Source organism: Megalops cyprinoides, chromosome 12 (genome assembly GCF_013368585.1).
Source record: "Megalops cyprinoides isolate fMegCyp1 chromosome 12, fMegCyp1.pri, whole genome shotgun sequence".
Taxonomy (NCBI): Eukaryota; Metazoa; Chordata; class Actinopteri; order Elopiformes; family Megalopidae; genus Megalops; species Megalops cyprinoides.
In genome coordinates, this window is record NC_050594.1 from 7,930,174 (window position 1) to 7,956,655 (window position 26,482).

At 44.6% G+C, this 26,482-nt stretch overlaps 1 protein-coding gene and 7 non-coding genes across 8 annotated transcripts; 4 read left to right on the top strand and 4 right to left on the bottom strand.

Annotated features, from left to right (window-relative positions):
• Positions 1–1,556: 1,556 nt before the first annotated feature.
• On the bottom strand, positions 1,557–1,639 carry trnal-cag. Its single transcript has one exon. It is a non-coding gene; the product is annotated as a tRNA-Leu (tRNA).
• A 712-nt stretch (positions 1,640–2,351) lies between these two features.
• trnas-aga lies at positions 2,352–2,433 on the top strand. Its single transcript has one exon. It is a non-coding gene; the product is annotated as a tRNA-Ser (tRNA).
• Positions 2,434–2,739: 306 nt separating this feature from the next.
• On the top strand, positions 2,740–2,822 carry trnal-cag. The gene has a single exon. It is a non-coding gene; the product is annotated as a tRNA-Leu (tRNA).
• Positions 2,823–2,921: 99 nt separating this feature from the next.
• On the top strand, positions 2,922–3,003 carry trnas-aga. The gene has a single exon. It is a non-coding gene; the product is annotated as a tRNA-Ser (tRNA).
• A 757-nt stretch (positions 3,004–3,760) lies between these two features.
• On the top strand, positions 3,761–3,843 carry trnal-cag. Its single transcript has one exon. It is a non-coding gene; the product is annotated as a tRNA-Leu (tRNA).
• A 384-nt stretch (positions 3,844–4,227) lies between these two features.
• On the bottom strand, positions 4,228–4,309 carry trnas-aga. The gene has a single exon. It is a non-coding gene; the product is annotated as a tRNA-Ser (tRNA).
• A 99-nt stretch (positions 4,310–4,408) lies between these two features.
• trnal-cag lies at positions 4,409–4,491 on the bottom strand. The gene has a single exon. It is a non-coding gene; the product is annotated as a tRNA-Leu (tRNA).
• A 3,757-nt stretch (positions 4,492–8,248) lies between these two features.
• On the bottom strand, positions 8,249–21,171 carry LOC118786914 (frizzled-3-like). The gene is made up of 7 exons (XM_036542270.1): positions 20,851–21,171; positions 16,394–16,590; positions 14,866–15,883; positions 10,491–10,639; positions 9,644–9,811; positions 9,479–9,550; positions 8,249–8,462 (listed from the first exon to the last, which is right to left on the bottom strand). The coding sequence occupies exons 1-7, from the start codon at positions 21,118–21,120 to the stop codon at positions 8,249–8,251; spliced, it is 2,088 nt and encodes a 695-aa protein (XP_036398163.1). The 5' UTR covers positions 21,121–21,171.
• Positions 21,172–26,482: the final 5,311 nt, after the last annotated feature.

The window sequence follows — 26,482 nt, forward strand, 5'->3', positions numbered from 1 at the left end:
TGTTCAGGCTCCCTTTAATGTCAGGTTGCCATTTACAAAATACGCAAGTACATACACCATCTCCACTGATACCACTATTCACGTTTGCATTGGTGTCTATGTAGCATTGGAGAAAGCATATAGTCTCTTTTTAGCACATGGAGTAGAGGAAAATCATTTCCCTTTTTTCACCAAAATGCTAGTATATTCTTTGTATATGTATAAAAAATCTTTAGTGAATAAATGATGATGGTGTTTCCGAAGAGCTGTGATTAGATGAATCTCTTCCCCCTCAAATGTCTGTAGTCATCGTGTGAAATTTAGTCATGCAGGTAAAATTGCAACAAAGGGGACCTCATGTGTGAATGCAGAACTACATTTTAGAATATACGTAGAAATCAGTATATTCCGTGAGCCTGACCTCTGACCTCTGACCCCTTCCCCTGTGGGAGTGCTTTGCCTTTGATCTCCCAGGGTTCAGAGCTTGTCCCCGTCAACTGTCCTTGTTCAATATGTAAATAAATAACAAAAAGAAAAGTATAAGATTCAATAAATCATTGTTGTATCATTATGAAATGGTAAAGTCTTATATCTCCTATTTCAGAATTTAGTGCCTTTTTTGGAGAGTAGACTGTTCTGTAATTAAAATGTAGTATACATTATATATGCCTTTGTTACTCTTTTTGTTTCTGAAAACATTTTTTAAATGTGTTTATTTCAGTATTGTTCCTACTAGAAAATAACTATATCAATGAACAATAAATATGCAACTAATCTGTTTTGTGGAGTTACTGCAGTGTTCCATTTGACTGTACATATTTCAGTATCCAGAAGCAGCTGGAACCACAGGCTCATGAGAAACACATCACAAGGTGCAAGAGGCTTACTGTATGTGTTAGTCTTGTGTCAAAAAGATGCAAAAGTGAAAGAGAAGAAAATCTTGAAAGAAATAAAGTTGTGATACAGGATTTTGTTCCTTGATCACCATGTCCTGTTGAATTTACCCTCGCTTAAAAGTCTTACGACAAACATGGACACCCCCCCCCCCCCCCCTTGAATTATGTTTTCATTTTTCTGTAAAAAGGACCCAGGTAGCCATTGGGCATTGGAAGTAGTTGTAAAGCAATGTTGGACTCATTGACAATTGAAGATTAACCATAATCAACATTTGTGTTATTTTTTAATAGATGATGAAAGCAAAGTATCCAGTTCCCTTTGTTGCTGAAATTTACATATCATACAAATTATCATTAATGGTACAGCATTCGGTCTCATTGTAAAAAAGAAAGATGCAATGGATCTCAATATTTATGAAAACATTTGTTTTAATGTCATTTATTATCAGACATTCATTATGTACAAAAGCACCCTCTTTTGTATTATTTCTAGCTAGCTGGTTAGTCTAAAGAAGTGAAGCATAGTTTCTGTCAATTCTAATGACAATTATAACACTAACATAGCTAGCTAGTGCCATTGCCTACTGCCTTGTACTGGTCATCACATGTTCACCGCGGGGTGTAGAAACGAAATTAATATTGTTGCAGGTCTACAAAGAGACAGCGACGTGAAAAGCGATGTGTCAGAAGTGGGATTCGAACCCACGCCTCCAGGGGAGACTGCGACCTGAACGCAGCGCCTTAGACCGCTCGGCCATCCTGACGTGAACGAGTCATTTTTGTGCAGTGAACACGGCCGCAGCAAAATCGATTACAGCTTTCAATGGACTCTTAGCCCGACAGCGTGTAGCCAAACTGAATGTTTCTGAATGTGTATTTAGCTGTTTCGATATAATTTCTCTCTGGTAGGAAGCCAGTATTAAATTTATACAATTTAATAATATGTCTCAGTGTATAATGGTGTCTGATAACTGACGTCTCCATTTCCGAGGTGTGTATTAACAGCATACAAGATCAAGCGTCTCTTTCAGCACGGTTTTAGCAGTGATCATGGCAGTGTTGTCAGTGCTCCAGCCCCCTATATATAAATATTACATTTACACCCATACACACCTTTATAAACACCCATGCATAAATGTCGTAGTTATATTACATGCATAAGATACCTTTCAGATGCTTGCTGGCCAGGTGCAGAGCCACTGCGCTTCCGAGAAGCTCTCCATGGCCCTGGCAAGGTCTTTTTCTTACATTTGAGGGAATACTTGGTTGGGGACTGGTCGATGGGATCCAGACAGGAGTACAATCTCAATATCTCTGTTGTTTCAGAGTTTGATAGAGCAGTGATTGTACGGTTGAGGGTGACGAGGTACCCTGCCAAGTCATCAACATTTGCATGAACTGTTTCAAACCACTGGGTCAGCGGCAGGGGGCTACAGGGTGGTGGCTGTTGATAAACACAGTTCTATGTCATCGCAGGTAGTCGTGGCCGAGTGGTTAAGGCGATGGACTAGAAATCCATTGGGGTCTCCTCGCGCAGGTTCGAATCCTGCCGACTACGGCGCTCCATATTATTCCTGCTACTACGTTGATCGCTAAGGGCTAAGAGTTCGTTGAAAGCTTTTAAGGCGTTGCAAAGACATCGTTTTTCGTTGATTCATGAAAGTTCGTAAAAGGTAGAGAGTGTTGCATCGTTTCTCGCCAAGTCGATGCACTAGACATTCTTTGGGGTCAGGCGTGATCCGCCTATAGGTAAGACCTAAACTTTCAAGAGTTGCCTGCTACACAGACTGATCGAGCTGACAGTTCGCTGAAAGTTGTAATGCTTTTGCTGGGGCCATGTTCGCTGCAAGCTACTCACGTTCATGTCAGGATGGCCGAGCGGTCTAAGGCGCTGCGTTCAGGTCGCAGTCTCCCCTGGAGGCGTGGGTTCGAATCCCGCTTCTGACACATCGCTTTTAAGACTTCTCTTTCTACTCCTGCAACTATTGTGTTTCTGACATCTGGCGATGAAAAGCTGCAGTGGACGACGGCTGTGTATCTTCGTAGGTAGTCGTGGCCGAGTGGTTAAGGCGATGGACTAGAAATCCATTGGGGTCTCCCCGCGCAGGTTCGAATCCTGCCGACTACGGACGTTTTTATACTACTACAGTTTGTTCTAAACGAACTTAAAGAATTCGTTGAAAGCTTTAAGGCGTTGATTATTCACGTTCGTTGACGTAGATAATGCAACAGTCTTCGCCTCAAAGGCCATGGGCTCTAAATCCATTTGGGTCGGCCATGATCCACTTGTCTCAGTTTCTCTTGGAAAACACACAAACACTTCTCGCTTTGGATTTAGCGGTTTCCTTCAAAGATTCTGTAAAGGCATCGTGTTTCGTTGATTCACTAACGTTTATAGAGGAAGCGCAACCGTGTCAGTCTCCAACAACCACAGCGGGTGTGATCAGAGTTCTCTTCGACAGTAAGGGAGGGAGGGGGCATTGCTGGCGGGGTTTTATCACAGGTAAGATCTGAACTCTTGAGAACTGCCTGCTACACACTAATTGAGTTACGACTTCGTTACGACTCTCTCTTTGTAGACCTGCAATAATAATCTCTCTTTATTTTATCTCTCACTGCAAAAACCCTGCTGGAAGAGATGCTTGATCTTGTATGATGTTAATACACACTTCAGAAATGGAGACGTCAGTTATCAGACACCATTACATGTGTACATGTGTAGCGTCTCCAACAACCACAGCGGGTGTGATCAGAGTTCTCCTCGACAGAAGGTAAGACCTGAACTCTTGGGTTCTGCCCGCTACACACTGTTGGGCCAAGAGTCCATTGAAAGCTGTAATCATTTTTTCTGCGGCCGTGTTCGCTACTGCTCACTACTCGTTCATGTCAGGATGGCCGAGCGGTCTAAGGCGCTGCGTTCAGGTCGCAGTCTCCCCTGGAGGCGTGGGTTCGAATCCCACTTCTGACACATCGCTTTTAATAACAAACTCATAGGCTACTGACTTTATAACCAACCGGTCATTCACTATGGCTGCAAAGAAGCACAAAGTTGATAGCGAGGGCCGCCGCTTTCAAGAGAGATGGAAAACGGAGTAGGCTACTTTTCCAGCTACTTATCTTTTTGAGGGGAGTTGATGATGACATGAACATTACTGAAGAATTACCTGACCTTCAGAGTCTGAAGGGCCATACTAGGGGGGAGGATTTGTTTCAGTCCGTGTCTAAAAACACAAGGAGCTGGCCCTCGGGTATTTTCACAAGATCTAATACGGCACCTGATGAAATAACTTTGGCCAACCCTGACTTATACCTTCCAACGAACTCTTAGCTAAGTTATTCGTATAAAAACGTCCGTAGTCGGCAGGATTCGAACCTGCGCGGGGAGACCCCAATGGATTTCTAGTCCATCGCCTTAACCACTCGGCCACGACTACCTGCGAAGATACACAGCCGTCGTCCACTGCAGCTTTTCATCGCCAGATGTCAGAAACACAATAGTTGCAGGAGTAGAAAGAGAAGTCTTAAAAGCGACGTGTCAGAAGTGGGATTCGAACCCACGCCTCCAGGGGAGACTGCGACCTGAACGCAGCGCCTTAGACCGCTCGGCCATCCTGACATGAACGTGAGTAGCTTGCAGCGAACATGGCCCCAGCAAAAGCATTACAACTTTCAGCGAACTGTCAGCTCGATCAGTCTGTGTAGCAGGCAACTCTTGAAAGTTTAGGTCTTACCTATAGGCGGATCACGCCTGACCCCAAAGAATGTCTAGTGCATCGACTTGGCGAGAAACGATGCAACACTCTCTACCTTTTACGAACTTTCATGAATCAACGAAAAACGATGTCTTTACAACGCATTAAAAACTTTCAATGAACTCTTAGCCCTCAGCGATCATGTGGTTTTTGTCACTTTTATGGTAGCCAGGTTCGGCTACTATAATGCTCGACGTGAGATTTTAATCTACGCCTTCGCGCAATGCTGCAACACCAGAGTGTTCAGCCATTGTTATAACCACAGAACTACATGGTGAAAGACATAACTACAGGAGAGAGATGGCTGCTAACATTAGAAATTATGCACAACAGTTTAAGTTAATGCCACACAAGGGTAAAAAAAATATCATTCAGCCACCGACAGCCATGCTGGTTAGCTAATCTGAGTGTTTACTGAATGTGTAGCCTACTTAGCTGTTTCAATATAATTTCTCTCCGGTAGTAAACCAGTATTAAATTATACAGATTTAATAGTATGTCTCCACAGATGATGGTGTCTGATAACTGTCAGTAGCCATCTCCGGGGCCAGCACATAATCAAGTTGAAATTAATGAGTGATAAAATGTATGAGCGTCTGAAATTATTATTATTATAAACGAAATCAGTTCATGACTCTTTTACTGTGGTGCATCTTTTTTATTGAAGAACTTACAAATACCTTACATTACACACATTTGACACAGTAAAGCACACTCTTAAAACTCTGAAACTCTTCTTTACAAACTACGACTGAACACTAAATGCAGCGGGAAGACATCAGGAATTTCAGGTTAACTCTGCTTTGGCGATTCAAAGATAGGCCGCTGCCAAGCACATTCACCATCCACAAGCCTAAAGCATTTTTTTTTTATCATCTTACCCAGTTTACGATTTTACGTTACCTATTCATACAGCTGGATACTTCCTCACACTGCCCCTGCGGGAGAGGTTATCTGGTGTGCTCCTTGCCGCTAGACCACACTGCTGTTCACCTCTGAAGAACAGCTTCACATCTCATTTAAGCAGTGCAGACACAATTGTTAAAAATAAATTAATGAAATAAAATGCATCTCAGGCATATTTTCCCTCAATTTCGAATCAACAGACCGTTTTTCTGTGTGGTTGATGGTTTTCCGTTGCCAGCCTGCAATCTCATCTTCTAACCACAAGGTGGCACTTATGTCAACTTTTCAATTCACTATTTTCCCAAGCGTTTGTGATCGTCCCCCATCTTTGGTTTCATCAAAAGTTTGTTTCCAAATGAAACTGACATTCAGGTTACTTTTCATATTCTTCTATAAACTTTTTTAAGCTCAGAGCAATTCAAAGCAATGGTACATACACTGTCAGTATGTCTCAGTAAATGCATCTTATCATTTTATGGCTTGCTCCATTGGCCCGATGAAACCTCTGGTGGATGAAATCGACAAGCATTCTTGTAAAACACAGTCTTGATTCGCAGTTTCAGAAAATGTGCAGTTTGTGTAACTGCACATCTTATTTTCATTGCAACCTATGATGGACAAAACACTGTGAAACACTTTCAGCCTACGATAACATGTTTTGCATAAGATAATCACAGGAAATATTTAAGGAACATCACTAAGAACAAGCACCATTGTTAAAGCTGTTGCACCTGTTAGCAGAGAGTTTAAGGTCATCTACAGTGTTTACACACATACAGGAACTTTGATTACCTGAGGAGGGCAGGTAAGAGGTACCTGGAGGCAGGACTGAGGTAGGCTAAAGACAGAGGTGGAAGTGAATATACAGTATATGACAGAGTACACCTTTCTTTCTGCAGTGCCAGAAAGCTAGAGAGTATCCTACAACTGAGGGCTCCTACTTCTCCATGACTATGGCTCCAGGAAGACTGGTAAAATACACTTATTTTAGTTTTATTTTGCATGTATTTCTGAATGTGACTCTGTGGAGGTTCTGAATGCTTATTGTGTGCCTATTTAAATGCTAATGCAGAGTAGGGAAAGTAGTTACAAGGATGACAGGAAGAAGTAAAGATGCATTGGGAGATAGAACACACCAATTTGAAAAAGAGTATTCACCTTTGCTTAAAAAAAAAACTGAAAAGAATGGCTGTAATTACTATTATTTCCTGGTATGGCTAAATCATTTCTGAGTCCATGATCCAAGACTCCCTTTCCCTCTAGTGATGCACAAACTCTTTTTTCCTTTCATCTTGTGAACACTTCTTTCAGGGCCCTTTCTGCCGAAGGCCATGAGTTACAGTAACATCCTTTTACACAGCAGAGTAAAACTGTTTTTAAGCCATCTTCAACCAGCCTCACTAGCGAGCGTTTGTTATAAACAAGCTGTTAGCCATTTTGTTTTCTCAACATAATGAACTACAAATATCACTAGAAATATATCAGCGGCCTCTTTTTGAACATATCAGGCCTCAGATACGGACTGAGTGTGCATAAAAAGTTATCACATGTCCTGTTCCAAGATCTGGTCACAGATGGCTTCCCATGATGCAGTCTGAAAGGTACCACACCAGTACAGAGATGGCTTATTGGAAGAGTAAAGTCTCCGATGTGAATGGTGACCAGAAGGTCCATCCACTTTATCTGGGCTGGCATAAAGGCATTTTCCTAGCTGTGTCACAGGCTAAACTCACTCCTTTGTGGAATGAACACAGATTACAGATCACAGGCAGCGGGGTCCCTAGTGTTGTGCATGTGGCAAAAAGGCGCCTTTGGTCATGAGCCTGGTACGTGTCTCCGTGCTCCCCTGGGTTCCAGCACTGAGTCCAGAGATGACAGCGCCCTCCTCATGTCACTACAAATTACTGCAGACTGCAAACTCAATACGACACACTACATTTACGCAGAATGGTGGGTCAGGGTCTGCCACAGCACCCACAATTCATCTTCAGGTCAGTTCATTTTTTTGCATTTGACAGCATGAGTCTAACACGGTCCAAACCTTACAGTCCTCATGATCATTCCAGTTCAGAACGAGTGTGCTCAGGTACAGGGTGACAGACTCATCAGAATGTGAAACCATGTTTACTGTAACTGTGCTTGACTTGTAAAATAAATAAAAACTCCCTCTTTTAATGATTTTTCCCCCCTTTTATATCCCCCGCTTTCTTGGAATTGCCAGTTGGACATGGTCGACTCTCACTGTGACCACTGTACTCATAAAGGAGTGCTGGGCATAGTGACTACAATCCTCCAACACATTTATGCCAAAGTGACTGTTTCTCAGCCTGCAGGTTTCCTAGTGCACTGCAGTGACCTAAGTGCCTTTTAGAGGATGGATCCAGATGCACTGATGCCACACAGGCAGCCCGCAGGGGTCAGATGAGTCACAGGGTGCCTGAGAGCGGGGAGACGGGCAACCCCTGCCACGCCCACCCCTATCCCCGGCAGAACGAAGCCAATTTGTTCCGCTGCCGTGGTCACCATTGGCTGATGACACAGCTAGGATCAAATTCTGGCTCAAGCAAGCACCTTAACAGCTGAGACACTCGGGAGCAGCTGAGACACTCGGGAGCAGTCCCCCCCCCCCCCCCTTTTATCTCTAGCCAATCAGAGTTAGTCATCCTTCAGGTTCCGTCCAATCCCAGCCTCTTGGGTCGGGACTGGCCCCAGACTTCAGGCACTGCCCCCATCCTCCTCGAGGACACAGCTCATGCCGGAGCCGTGGGCAGTTTGAGGGGGCGGCGTGTCGCTCGCGTCCCGGGTGCTGCTGTGGTGTGATTGGCTGTCCAGGCGGTGCGTGCTGCTGTGCCGTGATAGGTCGTCGAGGTGTGGCGCGTTCCCGTAGGACAGGTGTTCCTCCACCTCCCGGTAGCTGCAGGGGGTGTACCTGTTACGACAGGAGGGCACACAATGTGAAAGGTTCGGGTCTTTATCAGTCTGAAATAATATCAGCATCTGCACATGATGTAATATTTAATCTAGCACTCCCGTTCTGTTGGCCGTGAAACAAACAAACACACGCCTGAACGCATCCTCCCCGCTCATCCCTCCGATTAATACAGCGCACCAAACGCTGCTAGTTCACACCTTGCACACTGTATTCCTGAAATCCAGCTGTGCCGCCCACAGTCACAGTCAAAGGTAAACATCTCACTGTGATTGGCTGGAGACAGTGAACAGATATGTGAATGTTACAGATGATTGGATGTCTTGAAACTATCACTTTGAGGTGATTGGTTCTTGGACAGACCAGCATGGTAGGGGGAAGCTGCTGAATAAAGGGCAAACCCCACACGACTCCTCATGTATGCTCTCAGCTCAAAGATATCTGGTGGTTCCACATGTGTTTCTTGACCTTTTTCAGCACTCACATCACGGTATTCAGTTTTGAGGGTCTAGTTTTCTCTCCCTCTGTTTTGTCTGCGCTCAATAAATTATTTCTTTTACTTCTGTAACAGTGGCTCTCTTTCTTGCTATGGTAGCAACGTGGTGTAGTCGACAGGATAAGGGCTTGTAGCACAAACATTGCCAGTTCAATTCCCTAGTGGACCACTGCTGTTGTACCCTTGGGCAAGGAACCTGAATCACATCAGTAAACATCCTGCTGTATAAATGGGTAACACTAAATTACATTACATTCATTTAGCAGACACTCTTATCCAGAGCAACTTCCAACAGAAGAGAACAGAAGTGTATCCAGCCATGTTAAATGAGCAACAGGATAACATGTAAAAATCATAAGCTATGTATATCCCTCCAGATAAGAGGATCTGCTATGCAACTGAAACATTTCACATTTAAGAATCTATGTAAGGGCATAATCCTAGGTTAAGATGCCTTGTCTCTGGGTATTTTCTACAGTCACTATTTTCTCACAGTGCATATGCGTTCCCCAGCTCTCACCTGCCCTCGTGAGGGCGGTGCACGCTGCCATGGCGACTGCTGATCCGGCTGTGCGCGCTGCCGTGGCGACTGCTGATCCTGCTGTGCGCGCTGCCGTGGCGACTGCTGATCCGGCTGTGCGCGCTGCCGTGGCGACTGCTGACCCTGCTGTGGGGGCTGCTGGGCCGGCTGCCGTGGCTGCCCAGCACGGCCAGCTGCGTGGAGGAGGCGCGGGTGGAGGTGCCCTGTGTGGAGGTGCCTCGCGACTGGCGGGTGACGGGCGTGTTGGGGTCGCGCAGCAGCAGCTGGGTGAAGTCCGGCTCCTGCAGCTCCTGCCTGCTCTCGTGCACCGTGCTCCTGGGGGGGGATGGGGGGGGCATTTAGTTCCCAGGTGCCACCCTGTTAACCTGGGGCGTTAGATGCACAAACCCCAACGCCCCTCCTTTGGCCATTGAGGGGTGGGAGGCTCCCACCCATAGCTCACTGCAACCAGCCAACAGCGCTTCTTCCGGCCACCTGACACTCACCAGTCTCCTGACTTAACAGTAAACTGATGCACATTTTCATTCACAGGCTTTTACGTGTTTATGTTACACTGTTTCCTTTTGCAGTTTTCTCAGGGTCTCTTGAACACCCTTTCCTGGGAGGTCAGGGAAACATTTTCCAGAGTTTCACCAATTGCCCCTTCGGTTTTCTGGTTAAGGGAGGGGTGGAGGAGGAAAGGGAGAGACAGCAAGAAAGCTGAGGGGATGGCAAACGAAGGACCATGGGGTCCAGAGAGATGGAAGGACAAGGTGGATTAACTACTGAGAGTTAAAAAAAACACATGTGCAGAAAATAATCTTAGCACCACCACCCAGATAAAATAAAGACGATGCTGATGCTAAGTCTGATAGCTGAACTTACATAGGCCTTGCAAGAGTCTTCCTAATCACCACAATGCTAAATGCTAAAGTTAACTGCTTTTGAGGGAAAAGGGATGAGGGCAAAAAAAGTTAAGAAATGAAAAGTTAACCAAGGAGGTAAGCCTCACCCTTTGCACCGACGGCCCTGGAAAAAGCCGGCCCACTCGAAGCAGGTCTTCCTACTGCCAACCCAGAAGACAGACGGGACACCCATCACTAGTGCCATCAGGTACTTCATGATGAAGAGCACCAAGTCTGGCCGCCTTGTCTGTTCCACCTGTCCCACAGAGAAGGCTGGAGTGAGGGGTGCGCTGGGGGTGGGACAGTGAACTGCTTATGGACCCTTGGTGGACCCTTGAATGGCAAGTTATGTCCGGATGTAAAAATTTAAGTACAGTCCCACCTGACGAACAGGTAGCATATTTGCATGCATATGCAATGCATATTTACTACAGTGAATTGTCTTACAGAATCCTCTAATTGTGTGATTTTGTCATTTCATTAAGACACCCCCATCTAGGGTTAACAGCCGCAGTCTGGTAACATCTGATCACTCCCTTCTGCTCCTCCTGTCCCTTACTCCACCTGCCTCTCTCTCTCCCTCCCTCCCTCCCTCACTCCCTCGCTCTCCCTCCCTCCCTCGCTCTCCCTCCCTCCCTCGCTCTCTCTCCCTCTCCACTCTCATTGTTCTGTCCAGTGTAGCCCCAGGCTTGTGTGTGTCTCAGCTTCCCAGACTGTGTGGTCCACTGCTCTCAGACCGTCCAGCCCTCTGCTCCACACACACACACACACACACACACACACACACACACACACACACACACACACACACACACACACACACACACGCGCACACACGCGCACACACGCGCACACACACACACACACACACACACACACACACACACACACACACACACACACGCACGCGCACACACACACACACACACACACACACACGCGCACACACACACACAGTGAGGCACATGAAATGTCTGCGTCGCTATCCTCGCCCTCTCTGCCTACCTCGGCTGCAGTGACCGCCCCATCTCACGCTGGCCAAAAACCTAACATGGCATGAGCTACAGAGCCTTCTCTGCCCCCAATATTACACTGAGATTATGCATATCATGCACCTTTAATTAGGGTAACTTAATTACATTACAGTTTGCTAAGACACTGGTTTATATTTAGCTTGTTATTTACTGAAAAAATTCAGAAGTACAGGTATAAAGGCTGTATTTGACCTGGCAGCTCTGATTAGTAGCCACATTCTATATGTCACACATGCCCCTCTGTTGAAGATGGAAGACTAAAAGGAGGATCTGAGCAAGAAAGGGATGACACAGCAGCCCTGCTGGAATTCCTGGCCTCAGCAGCCAGGGCATGACACAGATTCTGACCAGGAGGGAAGATTCAGACACACACACACACCACATCTCTCTCTCTCTCTCTCTCTCTGTCATACACACACACACACACACACGCACACACACACACACACCACATCTCTCTCTCTCTCTCTCTGTTTGTCATACACACACACACACACACACCACATCTCTCTCTCTCTGTCATACACACACACACACACACACACACACACCACATCTCTCTCTCTCTCTCTGTCTGTCATACACACACACACACACACACACACCACATCTCTCTCTCTCTGTCTCTCTCTCGCTCTGTCATACACACACACACACACACACCACATCTCTCTCTCTCTGTCATACACACACACACACACACACACACACAAAGCTCTGACCTCCATCATCACCAATCACAGCTGTCCAGTCTCATGATTCTCTAATGCCATCTAAATTTTTACCCATCCCTAACACAACTGATTCTTTGTGGCCCTTTTTTTTTTAAGTCGGATGGCAGCTGCAGCAGGAATGTGACCCACTCCCTCTTAATGCAAAGCCCTGTGGAGTTCTCACTTCTGACACCTCATTCAAAGAGCTGCTTTGCCTACTAACTGACTGTGCTCTCAGAGAACACGTCACATGGTGATGATGCGTGCACATGTCTTTCATTGATGCTCACTTTAATTATGCCCCATCTCTGAGTCACTACAGGCAGGTGTCATACAGTACCAGTCAAAAGGTGGACAAAAGCTTGATCTAAAGACTCATGCTTAAATGTTTGAAATTTGTTTCTTAGACAAATACAAATAGTGAAGGTGATGACTGTGTATGAATTTCTTTTATAAAAATATGTTTTTAATTAAAAAAAATATTTTTAGCTACTTTGAAGAATCTAAAATATAAGATAGTCTTGATATTTTAATATAAGATAGTTTTGACTTTGGTCATTGCATAATTCTATTTGTTATTTTATACTTTCGATATATTCACTATTATTCTAAAATGTGGAAAATACTAAAAATAAAATAAAACCCTTCTATGAGATGTGTCCAAACTTTTGACTGGTACTGTATGTGAAAGTCTCTGACCGTCTTACACATTTCTAAAAGCTAAAAGTTAAGGATAGGATAACTTCACTAAAAATAACAAACACTTGGTAAGTCATTCAAACATTAATGCAGATGTGGCGGACTATTATAAACAGAAGGAGCATAATCCTAAAAGACTGAGACATCAAAGACATTTTTAAACCCAAAATATATATGAATTATGTTCTGCTGAGAAATGGGTAAACACTCTAAATTACAGTAACATATTTTTAAAAGACTGATTTTTGAGGTCTGCAACTAATACATTTGATGTAAATTTGTAAAGAACAATGGGACTGTTCCTTAAATCAGTAGTAACAAAAACATCAGATTTCCAAAAATTTAGCTGCACAGGGTGTCCAACGTTATGCAAAAAACTGCTTCCAAAACAACCATGCATAAATCAATGGCATTTGCCTTGTATGCTAACAGCACAACTGGAGTGCAGGAACTGTGGACACTTGCTTTAATGAAACTGTACTGTTAACTAAGCCCACTCAGAAATTCTGAATAATTCCTATTCTTGTATATTTAGTTTTGAATGAATATTCAGTAGCTTATGTTTTACTTTAAATTACTGCTTCCAAATCACTACCAGTTTCAATTAAAAAAGGAAAACTTGGGAACCTTTAAAGAGCATAAGATCTACTGACATGTTTAGAGAGCAGAGGATTTACTGGTGACTGTGATCTCATTGGGAGGTTAAGTTGCGCTTAATTCACTGACAGATACGTGCTGTAGCATGAGGAAAGAACACTGAAGATGATTCCAGTTTAAACGAAAAATGTTCTTGTGCCTGTTTGTCATTGATGAAAACTTGCTAGAAATTTTCAATTCAAATATTGTTAAGAGCCAACAGCGCTGCAGAAGCGAGCTGTATATATGCGTGGATGGCTAAATGACAATAGCATAACATGACATTAGGTATACCTGCTAGCTACCAAGCAGCTAGGTCACTAGACAAGTATAAAAACATTACTACTTTAAGAGGGCATGTTGCCAAGCAGGATTTAATTTTCATGTTGTGTATCATAGATTAGGGTCATGTCAATACATGCGAATGCATACATCCACACAGGCACTGATCAATGAAGAGGGAGTAATTACTTTAGCACACAGCTCACACTGTAAAGGATATTTAAGATGCACTGATAAATAGTTTTGTTGTTCTGCAGCCATTACATTGACAATAACATGTAACATATGATAAAAGCAAGCTAAAATAACAGCTTGCAAATATACATCTGAGAGTGTCTGGAAACATTAAAAAATACTTTTTTCATGTGCGGGGCCATTCCACTGTGGAACTGCTCTAACTGTAACACCTCTGTACTAACCTGAATCAGGCACACTCTTCATACACTAGATCGCATGAGAGGCTGTTTCACAAAGCAGTCGCTGTTGCGTGACTTAACATGCCCCGAGATGAAGCGGAGAGGGGGGGGGTGCAGCAAGAGAGGATCTACACATGCAGTCGTGCACAAACACACACGGCAGGTGCTTAATAATTAAACCCAGAGGCATTAGCAGCCCTCGGTTCAAAGACTGGGAGTTTATGGAGATGGCTACCAGCTGAGAAGCTTGAATTAGAAGAAAAAAAAGAAATGAAGTCAGCTGGTTAGTAGGGAGAGTGGGCTGCCATGCCATGACTTCCTGCTCAAACAGTGTTCATGTTTTAATGTGTGCGAGGGATGCTTGACTGATCTTAAGCAAATTTCAAGTGAAAAAATGTTGCAGAAGGTTACAAATCAAATAATGTTTGTATTATTCAAATAATACTATAAATAATATTTTGCATTATTTGGGAATAAATGAGTAGCCAATCTTTTGCCTTCGGTGGTAAATCCCTGGTTTCCAAAAGGCAATTTGGCTGAATTTTGAATGTATAATGCAATCAACCACTACCTCTTTGACTGACTGTAAAAATACCCCACTACAATCAGTGCTAATGAGAAAGCAAAAGCCGAGGAGGATGAGGAGGAGGAAGATGGCGGTTCAGGAGGAAGAGGAGCAGCGGTCAGGGCGGCGGGCCGTACCTTATAGGGGCAGGGGATGTGGTGCTCTCGGCAGTGCTCCTGCACCCAGACGGTCTCCCACAGGGCCCTGTAACTCTGCTCGTAGAAGTAACACCCGATGACCACCAGCAGGGGCGCCAGGTAGAGGGCGGAGAACACCCCGATGCGGATCATGAACTTCACCAGCTTGTCCTGGTTCTCCTTCTCCAGCGGCACCTCCATACGCATGCGGTTGAGCGAGGCCACCCCCGCCAGCAGCAGCGAGGAGCCCACCAGTACGTCCAGGCAGAGCGGCGCCAGGACGAACCAGCGCAACGCGCCCACGTCGTACAGCCCCACGAAGCACACCCCACTCACGTTGTCGCCCTCCACCTTGTTGGTGGCCAGCAGGGCCACGGTGAGCGTGCCGGGAACGCCCCAGGCGCTGGCGTGGAAGAGCGGGGCCTTCTTCTCGATGGCCTCGCTCCCCCACTTGGGCACGGCGGCCAGGAACCAGGTGACGGTGAGGACCACCCACCAGACGCTGCCGGCCATGGTGAAGAAGTAGAGCACCATGAAGAGCAGGGTGCATGCCTTGTTGTGGGAGCCCTGGGTGACGGTGGAGGCCCGCTGGCGGCCGGGGGTGGCCGAGTTGCAGGCCACGCGGTCCTCCAGCAGGAAGCCCAGGAGGAAGACCAGTGAGACCATCATGTAGCAGACGGCGTAGAAGACGATGGGCCGCTCCGGGTAGCGGAAGCGGGTGACGTCGATGAGGAAGGTGAGGAAGGTGAAGAGGGTGGCCGAGAGGCAGACGACGGAGACCGCGCCGATGAAGTAGCGGGCGAAGCTGAGCTCGTCCCGCCGGAAGTACATGTTGGGGCAGGGCGGGGAGCAGTCCGGCGCCCCCAGGAAGGAGTAGCCGAGGTCAGGCTCGATCTTGAGCTCGCGGGGACACCAGAAGCCGTAGTCCCGCTGCACGGCCATGGATGACTGGTCTGTGGGTTCGACCGGGTCCAGCAGGTCCACTGCGCGTGGGTACGACTCGTCACAATCCGGGAACCTGGAAAACAAGCAAGAAACATGTGACAGGTGTCAATCATGGTGGAGAGGGAGAGTAGGTGCGTGGATCCTCCTCAGTGCACCATGTTCAGTGTACCATGAATGTACGTTCATAAGTGCATGATGTCTCCTCATTTTCCCAAACGTGGACCTCCAGAATGAGTAGTTTCCTTGTCTCATCACCCCAATATCTAAATTCATACACCTGAAAAATGAATGAGATACTTGGAGCCATGTTAGCATGCTTAATAAGAGGCAGATACACTGCAAGATAAATAACAACTGGACAGTTCAAGAACTGAACAGTGCAACCTCTTGCAGCAGAATGTCATTACATATTTGCACTGCAGGCTTACTCCTCATTATAAGGGGTGAGTGATGCTACCATATGTAGGGCTGCAGCCTGCTGTCACAGTCAAAACCAAAAACTGACTAAACACACTAATGAACAGCACAGAAGGACAGCAAGCCAGGCAGGTGTCAGGAGTGCGATTCGGTGTGACGGGGTTACCTGCTGCACTCCATCTCCTCCGGCCAGGTGACGCCGAACATGTCCATGAGGCCCTGGCAGTCTCGGCGGGCCCGCAGGCACGGCCGGCGGCAGGGCAGGGAGACGCGCCCGTACTCTGTGCACACGGGGGCGTGGAGGGCGCACAGGAAGGACAGCAGGTCCGGGGAGCACTGCAGGTTCACCATGGGGTGGAAGGGCTGTGGGGGACACGAGGGTCACAGGGGAGTCAGCACGTGAGGACGGAGAGACAAACAAGGGCAGGCAGGCTGACAGGCGTGCACGCATACGCTGATTTAAACACTTCCTAAAGCTGTCCGCAGATACTTAATGGGGTAAGGTGTGACGTAGCCTGAGACCTCCCCCTCCGTTGGCTCGCCATCAGAACCCCAGTGAGTCAGCGTGGGCAGATGGACAGACGAACAAGGGCAGACAGGCTGACAGGCAACACTTTTACACACCACTGCGGCTGACAGACTGACACATGGCGTGCCAAGCGCCTCTCTGGTTTCCTCTGTGCCAGGTAGGAGAGAGAACCTGTTCTGTGAGACAGTTGCAGCATTTAAATCAAATGAAAGCCAAACCAGTTAGACCAGGTGACACAGACAGACCAGATTATGTCACAGCACACAAAGATAACGGCTCTAAGTACAAAACAGTTTTTTGGGCATAGAATGTAGCCAAATGAGGGGTTTTGCCCCTGCTAACTTTGCAATGAAATTCACTTGGCAGCACAGAAGAACCTACAAACTGTATCTGGGAATGGACCCCCTAAAAAAAAACCTCTTTACCCCATAATCACCACACACTTTGTACATAAACAAAGGAATGCACTGCATGCTGGGAAGTGAACAGTTACTGAGCAGGACATTCAAAGCAAATCTCCCAAGGGATGAACATTGGGCCACCTACTCATTCACATCCCGTCAGGGCTTTGAGACAGCCAGTCTGTTGTGTGGGCGCCATGACCACAACTTCCTTCTCCCAATATGCAATTTAAACTTTCTGAATGGAGGGTTGTTCATTCCCTAGCTTTTCTACTGTTGAGAAGATGTCACATCAACTATTTATTTGCCTGCATGTTAAACATACCAAAACTAGTAAAATCAGGCAAGAGCTTTCCCTTTATTTCTTCACCACATAAGAATAAAACATTGGCTCCTACAATATCTACACATCCGATTTAGATTCCCTAGCAGCTAGAGTTAGCTTACTAATTAGCTAACTATGCTGTTCTTTTCCATTTTTCCCCCACTAAGCTGGTGATAAATTTACCAGCTACTGTGTTGGCAATTGTATCGTACGTAGCTTACAAAGTAACGACTAGCTATTTGTGTGAACAACTGTTATTAAATGTGTAGCTTGGTAGCATACCATCTATATTCTCATACTCGTATCTACATAACTAATCAGCAAGCTGTGTTATCTTTATTACTGTCATAATGTTTAGACACAGACATTCTGTTTCGATACACGGCTGTGCACCCTAGCAAGCAACATTCCAACAGATGAAATGATCTGCAGTTCATTAGCTTACTAATGAATTATCAATAAACAGGCAAGCACACCCAAACCTAGAGCCAGCTCTGGGAAGGGGATGCGGGGGGAAAAAAAAAAGCATAAAAAAAGGAAATGTGCACTTTGGTTAACGGCTGGAAGATTGCACCCAAGCGTAATGGACATTCCCCTGAGACCCTGGGTGAACTGAGCTGGCCTGCCCTCCTTCTCTCCATCCACAGCTCTCCCTGATCAGAAAGCATTAGCGGTGAGGTCACCAAACTGCTTTTGTCCCTCCATGTCCCCACACTTCAGACTGACACTCTGTCAGCCACATTCCCAGAGGGGCCTTCTCTGAAACGTCTCCATACAAGAGCTCAGGGGCACATTTAAAACACTTCACAGAAGTTGTTTTTTCTCTGACCCAGTCTATTAGATTGTGAACTTTATTTATGAGGTGGATGAAGCATTTCTGTGCTAACCCTCTCAGTATCCTACGGGAAAACATCCTCTCTGCCGGGAAAACACTGGAATACTGTAAAGATACCCTACCGGTACTGTTCACGAAAAGCAGAGAATGTTCCAGAGAATGATTTAATACACTCCTGTTCACAATCTGTTTTTACTTCCTTGAATATTAATGTGCATGTATGTGTGTGTATATGTACTTGTCTCCTGTACAATCGTCATTACTTGTGAAAAATGAAAGCAAAGCAAAAGCAAACATTACTGCTACAATTACTACTATGGCACTATAATAATAATAATAATAATAATCCATTACAGTTATAAAGTCCCTTTCATGAATATCAAAGCTCTAAACACTGCCAGGGTGTAGCACCCATCTGGCATATGCACCACAACACTCACCACATATTAGCTAATGTGGACAGGGAGCAATCTATTTAGCTAATTTTGCAATAGCCAGATGGACGTTCGGCCAGGACACTGGGGAACCCCCTACACTTTGTGATAAGGCCCATGGGACTTTTAAAGACCACAGTGTGCCAGAACTTGAATTTAGTGTCCTATCCCGAACACAGCGTGATTTTCTGTTAGACGCTACTTAATGCCTGCTCAGAAATGGATAAGAGGGTGGATTTTTGGCAGACATCAAATTTGGCTCTCAACACTGCCAGCGGACACTCCCTGTCAGACACATCAATCGCCAGACAATGTTTCTGCCTGTTCTTCCCCCTCTACGCTATCAGATAGCAGGTAACAGCATACGGATAAGCTTAGTGTATCTGCATCTGTATGTAACCTGTAAAAGCAACATTACCAATTTGAGGCCACACAGAGAACGCCAACCTGTAGTCTACAGCTTGCTTTTAGCTTTGCAAAATTCATCTAAGCTGCCATTACACTTAAAAAGGAAAAATACCCTTAGATAGATCACAGTGACATTTTTGGAAGTTCTAGTGGAGGTGTTTCTCTGAGAAGAGGTGTACAGGTGGTAACTGACATGGATGGCTGGTCTGTGTGTACAACCCTCTGTACTGCATTTTACTGAGTATATCTACTGCATGAAATAGACAATGATTCATTCCCAACTTAGGCCCATCTTGGTCATCTGAGAACCAGTGCCTTCCTCAGGGTGTGTCACTTGGTTGTGCAGAAGCACGGGTGGTTAATAATACACACACAAAGAACCTTTGTAGCATTGGGGTCTGTGGCTTCTCTGCTCTTTTCCTACATTAAAATAATCCTAAATGAGGCGGACATGTGGCGCAGTGGGAAGGAGCAGGGCTTGTATCCCAAAGCATTCTTTGATTACCAGGTGGGCCTCTGTTGTTGTACCCCTGGGCAAGGTGCTTACTCCGATTTGCCTCAGTAGAAGTCCAGCTGTCCAAATGGATAACATGTCAAAATTTTAAACTGTCAGTTGCTCTGGATAAGTGATTCTGCTAAGCAAATGTAACATAAGACAATGGGAGTCATCCTAAATATAGCTGTAGCTGATGTATCCCTGTTCTCTTATATAAGTCTCCAGTCCACAAGCCAAAACACTTAAGGGCTGCCAGATACTGCTTTATCAGTCATCACTCCTCAGTTTGCAGCTCACACCACATTTATAGAAATAACAGCACTCGGGTATCACTTTTTATTTGTTAAGCACTTTGCTGATTTACAGGGCTCTGTATTATATCATATTATTATATCTGTATTATATACTGTAATGTTATGCCTTCACGTTTCGCACCATTTTACGTTTGTACAGCGTAAGTCAGAAAGTGTCATCTGTGGCTGTGCAGGGGAATGAAGAATCAATATCCTGAGGATATGTCGGCGTCATCTGACAGGGACGAATTTGTGCATAGGGATGGGCAAACAATTAGTCACAGGTGTGCCATGCATCACCATTCCACAAATTCAACAGGGAAGACCCATAGCTTAGTCATCTTATCTATTCAACGGTAGCTCCTCCCCTGTGAGCTGTAGACCATCCACCTCTGAGCTTGCGGGCACAGAGCATCACATAGCTCCTTTAGACATTAGTCAGACAGAGTCATCTCTTTACTGGGGGTATCAAGCATCTGTATTTTTCATGTAGTATGTCGTCATATCTGTATATGACGACATACTGCACGCTCATCTCACTAAACCTGAGTGTGACTTGCGGGCAAGTGCTCAGCCTAACACGTAAGCAAACTAGCTTGCCTAGTTTAAATTTATTTACTTCTCTTTACAGGAATTCCATAATCTTAATAATCTTAAGCAAACTGGCAAAATAAATGACGCATGGAGACCCTAATATGTTGATCTAGCAAATATGGACTTCCAGTCTGGTTACTGAAACGAGCAGGGGTAGTTGTGTTCACACTCCTTGCGCCTTCGTAACCATAAAACCCCTTTTCTCATCTGCTCATGGAAAATACGCATAAATTAACTCTTCTGAACCGGGCGGACTCCAGCGTTCACATCCAGAGTCACACGAGTAGAAACATGCACGGTGACGTTACCTCCATGGCAAGCGCCGCAGTGTGCTGGTCGTAGTGATCGAGCAGGTTGGGCGTGAAGGTGCTGTTGTAGGGCAGCTCCTGGCACATGCGCAGAGTGATGGGCTCGCACGCGAACAAGCTGTGGCTGTCCATCGACTCCGCGTGGATGGCCACACATACACTTGCATAGAGTGCGGACAGGAACAGCCACACCAGCACCATCGTATTGCAGCAGGTCTGCACCACACTAGTGAACCGGTCTGGTCTGAGACTAACGGGTCTCCTTCTCATGCTAGACAATGCGAGGTGAAAACGTGTCCAGTGCGTGTGAGATGCTTCGTCGGCTCATAGGTATCCACCATTCCCGCACAATCCGCAGAGTTCATCGGTGAGTCGTGCGGGTTTCATTGCCCTCTTGAGCGCACCCTCCTCCGCATGGGATTTTCCTTGATTGGCCGCCTGCCTGTCGCTCTGCCCACCTTTGAACGTTGGACTCCGTTTTCAACCGCTAAAGCACAGACTCCCAACTAATGTTTTCATAGCTAAAGATATCCGACTTGGAAAGTAGATTGTGTCTTCTGTCCAGCATCAGAATTTCTCTCAAGGTCACGTATTAGTTGGCAGGGCGACAGTTCATACGACCTGTAAAACAACAACATAGAACATTTATTCATTTAAATATGGTGGACGGCTAACTAACCTAAAACCCCTATTAATTCAACAAACCTTCCTAGCTGGCTATTCTAGCAACAAGACGTGACGTAACATTAGCTCGCTTGCTAAATGCATCAAATGCTGGGCTACCCAACGTTAACTTACAGCCACACTGCACATAAATGTACCTATTTATTTAACTGTACTTACTTACTGGTAATTTAAGGATGTATAGGCTGGCTGGATCAGTTAGCCAATGTAGCGGAAAAAATTGGCTAGTGGTAAGATATTTTCTTTCAAGCAACTGAGAAACGACTCCACGACACGCCTATGAGAATTTTGGACAGACAGTTAGCAACTAACTAGTTAGATCTAGCTACTGACTCTTCGCTAATTCAAAGACTTTGTCAAGCGCAATCGTTAAATGGCTACCTGGACTGCAGAGTTTCCTAGCTAGTTACCCTTTGCAAACCAGTCCCTTCTACTGACACACTGAAGCTTAGTTTGCAAGCTAGTTACATTGATAGTCTAGCCAACTACCGCTTGTGAGTATCTGTTGCAGCTAACTAGCAAGCAAGCTTATGTACAACATGAGATTGCAGGTTATCTACGGGCTGGCTCTCTTGTTGCGTTTTAAGACATACCAGGTTTGCGACATAGCTTGCAAATACTAGCGACAATAGCCTAGTTCAGCAGTGTGAGGCAAAAAACGTGCTAGCAGGCTATCAGCCCATTCAGTAATTCAGCCCTATAAGTAATTAGTCTAGCTGTATAGGTATAGCATCTTACCACCGTCGCTACTACATGTAGCAAACTATCTTGCCGTTAAAAGGATCCATAAGACACCGTCTTTGGTTTAGATGTTTTTACGTACCGTGTTGTTTTCCTGTGACAAGGAGACCAGTGTGTCTTTTTGCCTCCTCTTCAGGTCCGCCCGGTATATCGCCCACATCAAGCTAGAACGCGCAGCGTAAGACCAGTAATAATAAAACTAGATAATATGACCAAACCGACGTTTACGATATACTGCAAGATTGTTGCAATTTTGTGATTTACGGAAGTTACGATGTTTTTCCACATAGCGACATTAATAAAAGGCATTGCGGCTTCAAGAACCGATTTTCTTTCAACTGAAATCCCCCTCTCTTGAGTTTAGCAAGCGATACCCCGACCTCAGTAAAGTACAGAGTAAGATTAAATATTTATGCATGGGAAAACGCAGGTGACATTTCATGCCGAGAAACAAAGACACGATCAAATTAACTGATTACTTATGTATGCGCAACCTATGTGGGGTTTTCTGCAGGTGTTAAGTAGCGAAACACCAAGCCGACGTTAACTAAATAAGAAATGTGATAACGAAAGAGAAGCAAGTACATAGTAGGCTATTGGTAATTGCCCACGGTGTCGCGAGTTATCCAGTAGTCTAAGAAAAAAAGTAAATCCGATACCGTGTGTAACACGTGCGTGGCGTAAACATCGGCAAACTGAGAACACTTCATAGGTTGTTTAAACAGCCGAGCCTTAACGCGTTGTATTAATATGACGTAAGCCCTCCCTTTCACTCCCGACTGCAGGCGAACGTGCAAGGGGATAGACAGGCAATGACACGACGGGGGCTAATGACTGAACCTTGATCCGCAGACAGGCTTCTCCCCAGCAGCGGGTAGTTAAACCCGGAGGTAAGGGCAAAGAACCATCCCACCGACAGATAAGGTCGTCTTGCCTGGGACAAAGCGTGGCAGCACCAACGTCATCAAACTACAAAATACAAGGAAGAAACCTATTCCCTACACTGTGTACAACAAATGTAAGCTTTAACCCTACCCACCCAGTAGCCTAATGCATGAAGCACAAGGTAGAGAAATTTATAAATACCATAACAAGCAACAGTCCTTTGCACGTGTGGCCATTGCTAAAAATGACGACGACGACGACGACAACAGTAACAACAAAATTGTCTCCAAAAACGATGGGTTATTTAACCGTGACGATTAAAACATACAAGTAATGATCTAGCAATATCGTTTGAATCGTTTCTCTGGTCGAGACCTCCCCGTTACTGGATTAGTTGTAAGGAAGGACATTCACAGCACCCAGGAGTGAACATCTTCAGGAATTTTGGCCTGAAACCAGCTCGTGTACTTACAGGAGGAGGAGCAATGCGTAGATGTATAAATCATCATTAATATTTCAGATATGTCTTGGCATAAGTGATTTTTTCGCTTATCTTAGCCTTTTCCCTGAGCTTCAGGAATGCAGGGGTGCGTAAGTGTATTTTTCTTAAGCTTTAGATAGGAGGAACCAGTGGTTGTCAGCAAGCAACATTAACTTGAATAACTCCATTCTATTTAAAAAAAAAAACAAAACAAAAAAAAAAAAACGGTAGGTAACTTTTTGGAGATTGGTCCGCAATGTAATATAATCAATCAGCTTGCAGCATTCTAGCAACCTTGTTTTTCTTTTTTTAATCAGACGTGATGATTGCGCCTTTTTTAAAGCAAAATGTTAATATGATCCAACCCGAACTTTGACCAGACCAACTGAGAAGACACTCTTACAAAACTATTTGAAAATGTAATTACGGGACCAAGATGTGGTTTACGTTTTCTGATGGGAAATGTCTGTAAAGAGGAATTAGTATTTCCACAAGAGGGCGCCATGACACAAGTGCGTCAGGGGAAAATCAAGAGGAAGGAAGTCGCATTGCAGAGGAGTTCAAATGCAATTTAAGAGTCTGGGAAAAGATTCTGCCGTTAGATTTCCACCCATGTAAGATGTAATGTTTAATGTTTGCCCATTTGTCATGACAAAATATATATAAAAAATTGTATGTAACTTGTCTTAGTAGCCAACAGGAGGTGGCAGTGGAATCGTTGAGGTAAAAAAATGGATAGGGGATTAAGTCAGTTTTACCTGCCTGTCGTGCCTACTGGTCCAAGCTTGCACAAGGAAGTGAAGGCAGCAGTTTTTTCCCCCTAAAAGTATCTGATACTAGATGGCTTGTTAGTTCGCCCAAACTGATATATTCTCACACATTTCACAATACAGAGAGATTTCATCATCATAGTTTCCATTTATATTTAGAGGGGGGTTCAGTCATGCTCCATATGAAGAAACTGTCTCATTCAGTCCTGGTATTGTTTTGGGATCTTGGACTGCAATGAATGCACTAAGAAGGTAATTTTGCAAGATAGATAGGTAAGAGGTAATTTGTGATACATAATTTACATTTGATATTTTGCAGACACTCTCATCCAGAGTGACTTCCAAAGTGCTAGTACAAAGTCGATCCAATAAAACAGCGTGAAATGTTGTACAAACAAGGAAATAAATTTGCCATATTTGAACATGTCAGTGCCAAACACAGTGCTGAGATCACGACTACCTGGTTCAACACGCAAATGCAGTGCAATATCTCCATTATTATGTTTAACTCAAACAACTTCATATTTTAAAGAATAACTGAAAAATTTCAGAGAACTACCATATATCAAAACTATCACATATAAAAAACTACACATAAGGGGAACAAGATATCACACTAGGATAGGAAGACTGAGGTACAGTCTGAAGAGGTGGGTCTTCAGTCTGGGACAGAATGTGGGTAGCGACTATTTGTTTTTACATTTTTGTGCCATTGAATTGTTTGCTATAGGAACTTAATCAGAAGAAAAGCAAATACCTCGGAATTGCAAACAGTCACTGGTCAAATGGTCAATTGCAAACCGTATGCCCGTCACTTAATCCATGATTAGGGTGCATGTTCCTTGCTTTTCTGACGAACCTTAAGGGGAAAAATGCAGCAGCGAATGGATAGGTTTGACCAGTGGCTGAAGATAGCATAGTTTGTTGAATCTTCTCATTGAATTATGATGCAGAATATGTGCAATCTAAAGATGTGTTTTACTTACATGACTTTTAAAAAAAGTTACAGGTCCTCAGTTAAACCAGTTGAACCGCTCATGTCAATGAAGAGTTAAAATAAAATCATTCTATAGAGGAGTTCCAGAACTAACACAAGCTGCTTTAGCTTCACTTATCAGTCATGCGCCGGCATGCAAGGCTACCCAAACGAAACGGAGCCGACACATGACTGGCAAGAGACACAGCAGCCGGTGAGAGAATCCCAAGATCCGTGTCTGTGCTGAAATTCAGGACCCTCCCCGGCATTTTTCAGACGTGCATATTTTATCTCAGTGTTAAAAATACATCTTGAGTATGTGAATACCAAGGATCTACAGTTGCTGCACTGCTGTCACCAAAAAAATCTTGTGAATAACACAACATGTGAATGTTGTGTTACTCACATTCACTGCACATTTATAAGTTGAGCAATTGCAAAAATTTATTTAAACAAGACCAGACCAAAAAGTCCCAAATGATTTTCATCAAATCTTGACACTCACTTGAGCTGGGCCCAACTTGCTTGATGATAGAAACTCATCAGCATATATGAGATCTGGTCTTTGTAGGATTGATCATAGGGTGGGAGTCAATTATCAGTTTTTCAAGCATTCATGATAACAGTATTGTACCGATAGCAGGCAAATTATCTGAGCTCAGAGACCATGTATGTATGTTTGTATGTATGTGTTAACAGATGCCACACATTCCCTGGGCTTGCCTGCACTACTGGTTATTGTCATATGATTTCTCCATCCATTACCCTTTAGTCCTAGACAAATGTGTGAAATTACTGTAAGACAAAAATGCAGAGAAACAAATTATTTTCAGTGTTTCAGGTCACTAATTTAAAATTGTTCCTCAGGATGTTATCACATTCCCCTGTGATTTCTTAAAATAATAACAGTTACACAGCTGTGTCTGTAGCACTCAGTTCTGGGTAGGGAATAGGGATTGTAGCCAGAGCTTATCTGTTCAAACCCCAGGTGGGGCTGCTGTTGTATATTTGAGCAAGGTACGTGACTGAAGTGTTTCAGTAAATACCCAGCTGTATAAATGAAAGATTATCAAATATGATGACAATAGGGAGTAA

Coding starts and splice junctions, on each gene's coding strand:
- LOC118786914 (XM_036542270.1), bottom strand. CDS start 21,120: ATGAGAAGGAGACCCGTTAGTCTCAGACCAGACCGGTTCACTAGTGTG. Junction 16,591..20,850: donor CTGCGGCGCTTGCCATGGAG/GTAACGTCACCG, acceptor TGTCCCCCACAG/CCCTTCCACCCCATGGTGAA. Junction 9,812..10,490: donor CAGGGCCGTCGGTGCAAAGG/GTGAGGCTTACC, acceptor CCCCCCCAGGAG/CACGGTGCACGAGAGCAGGC.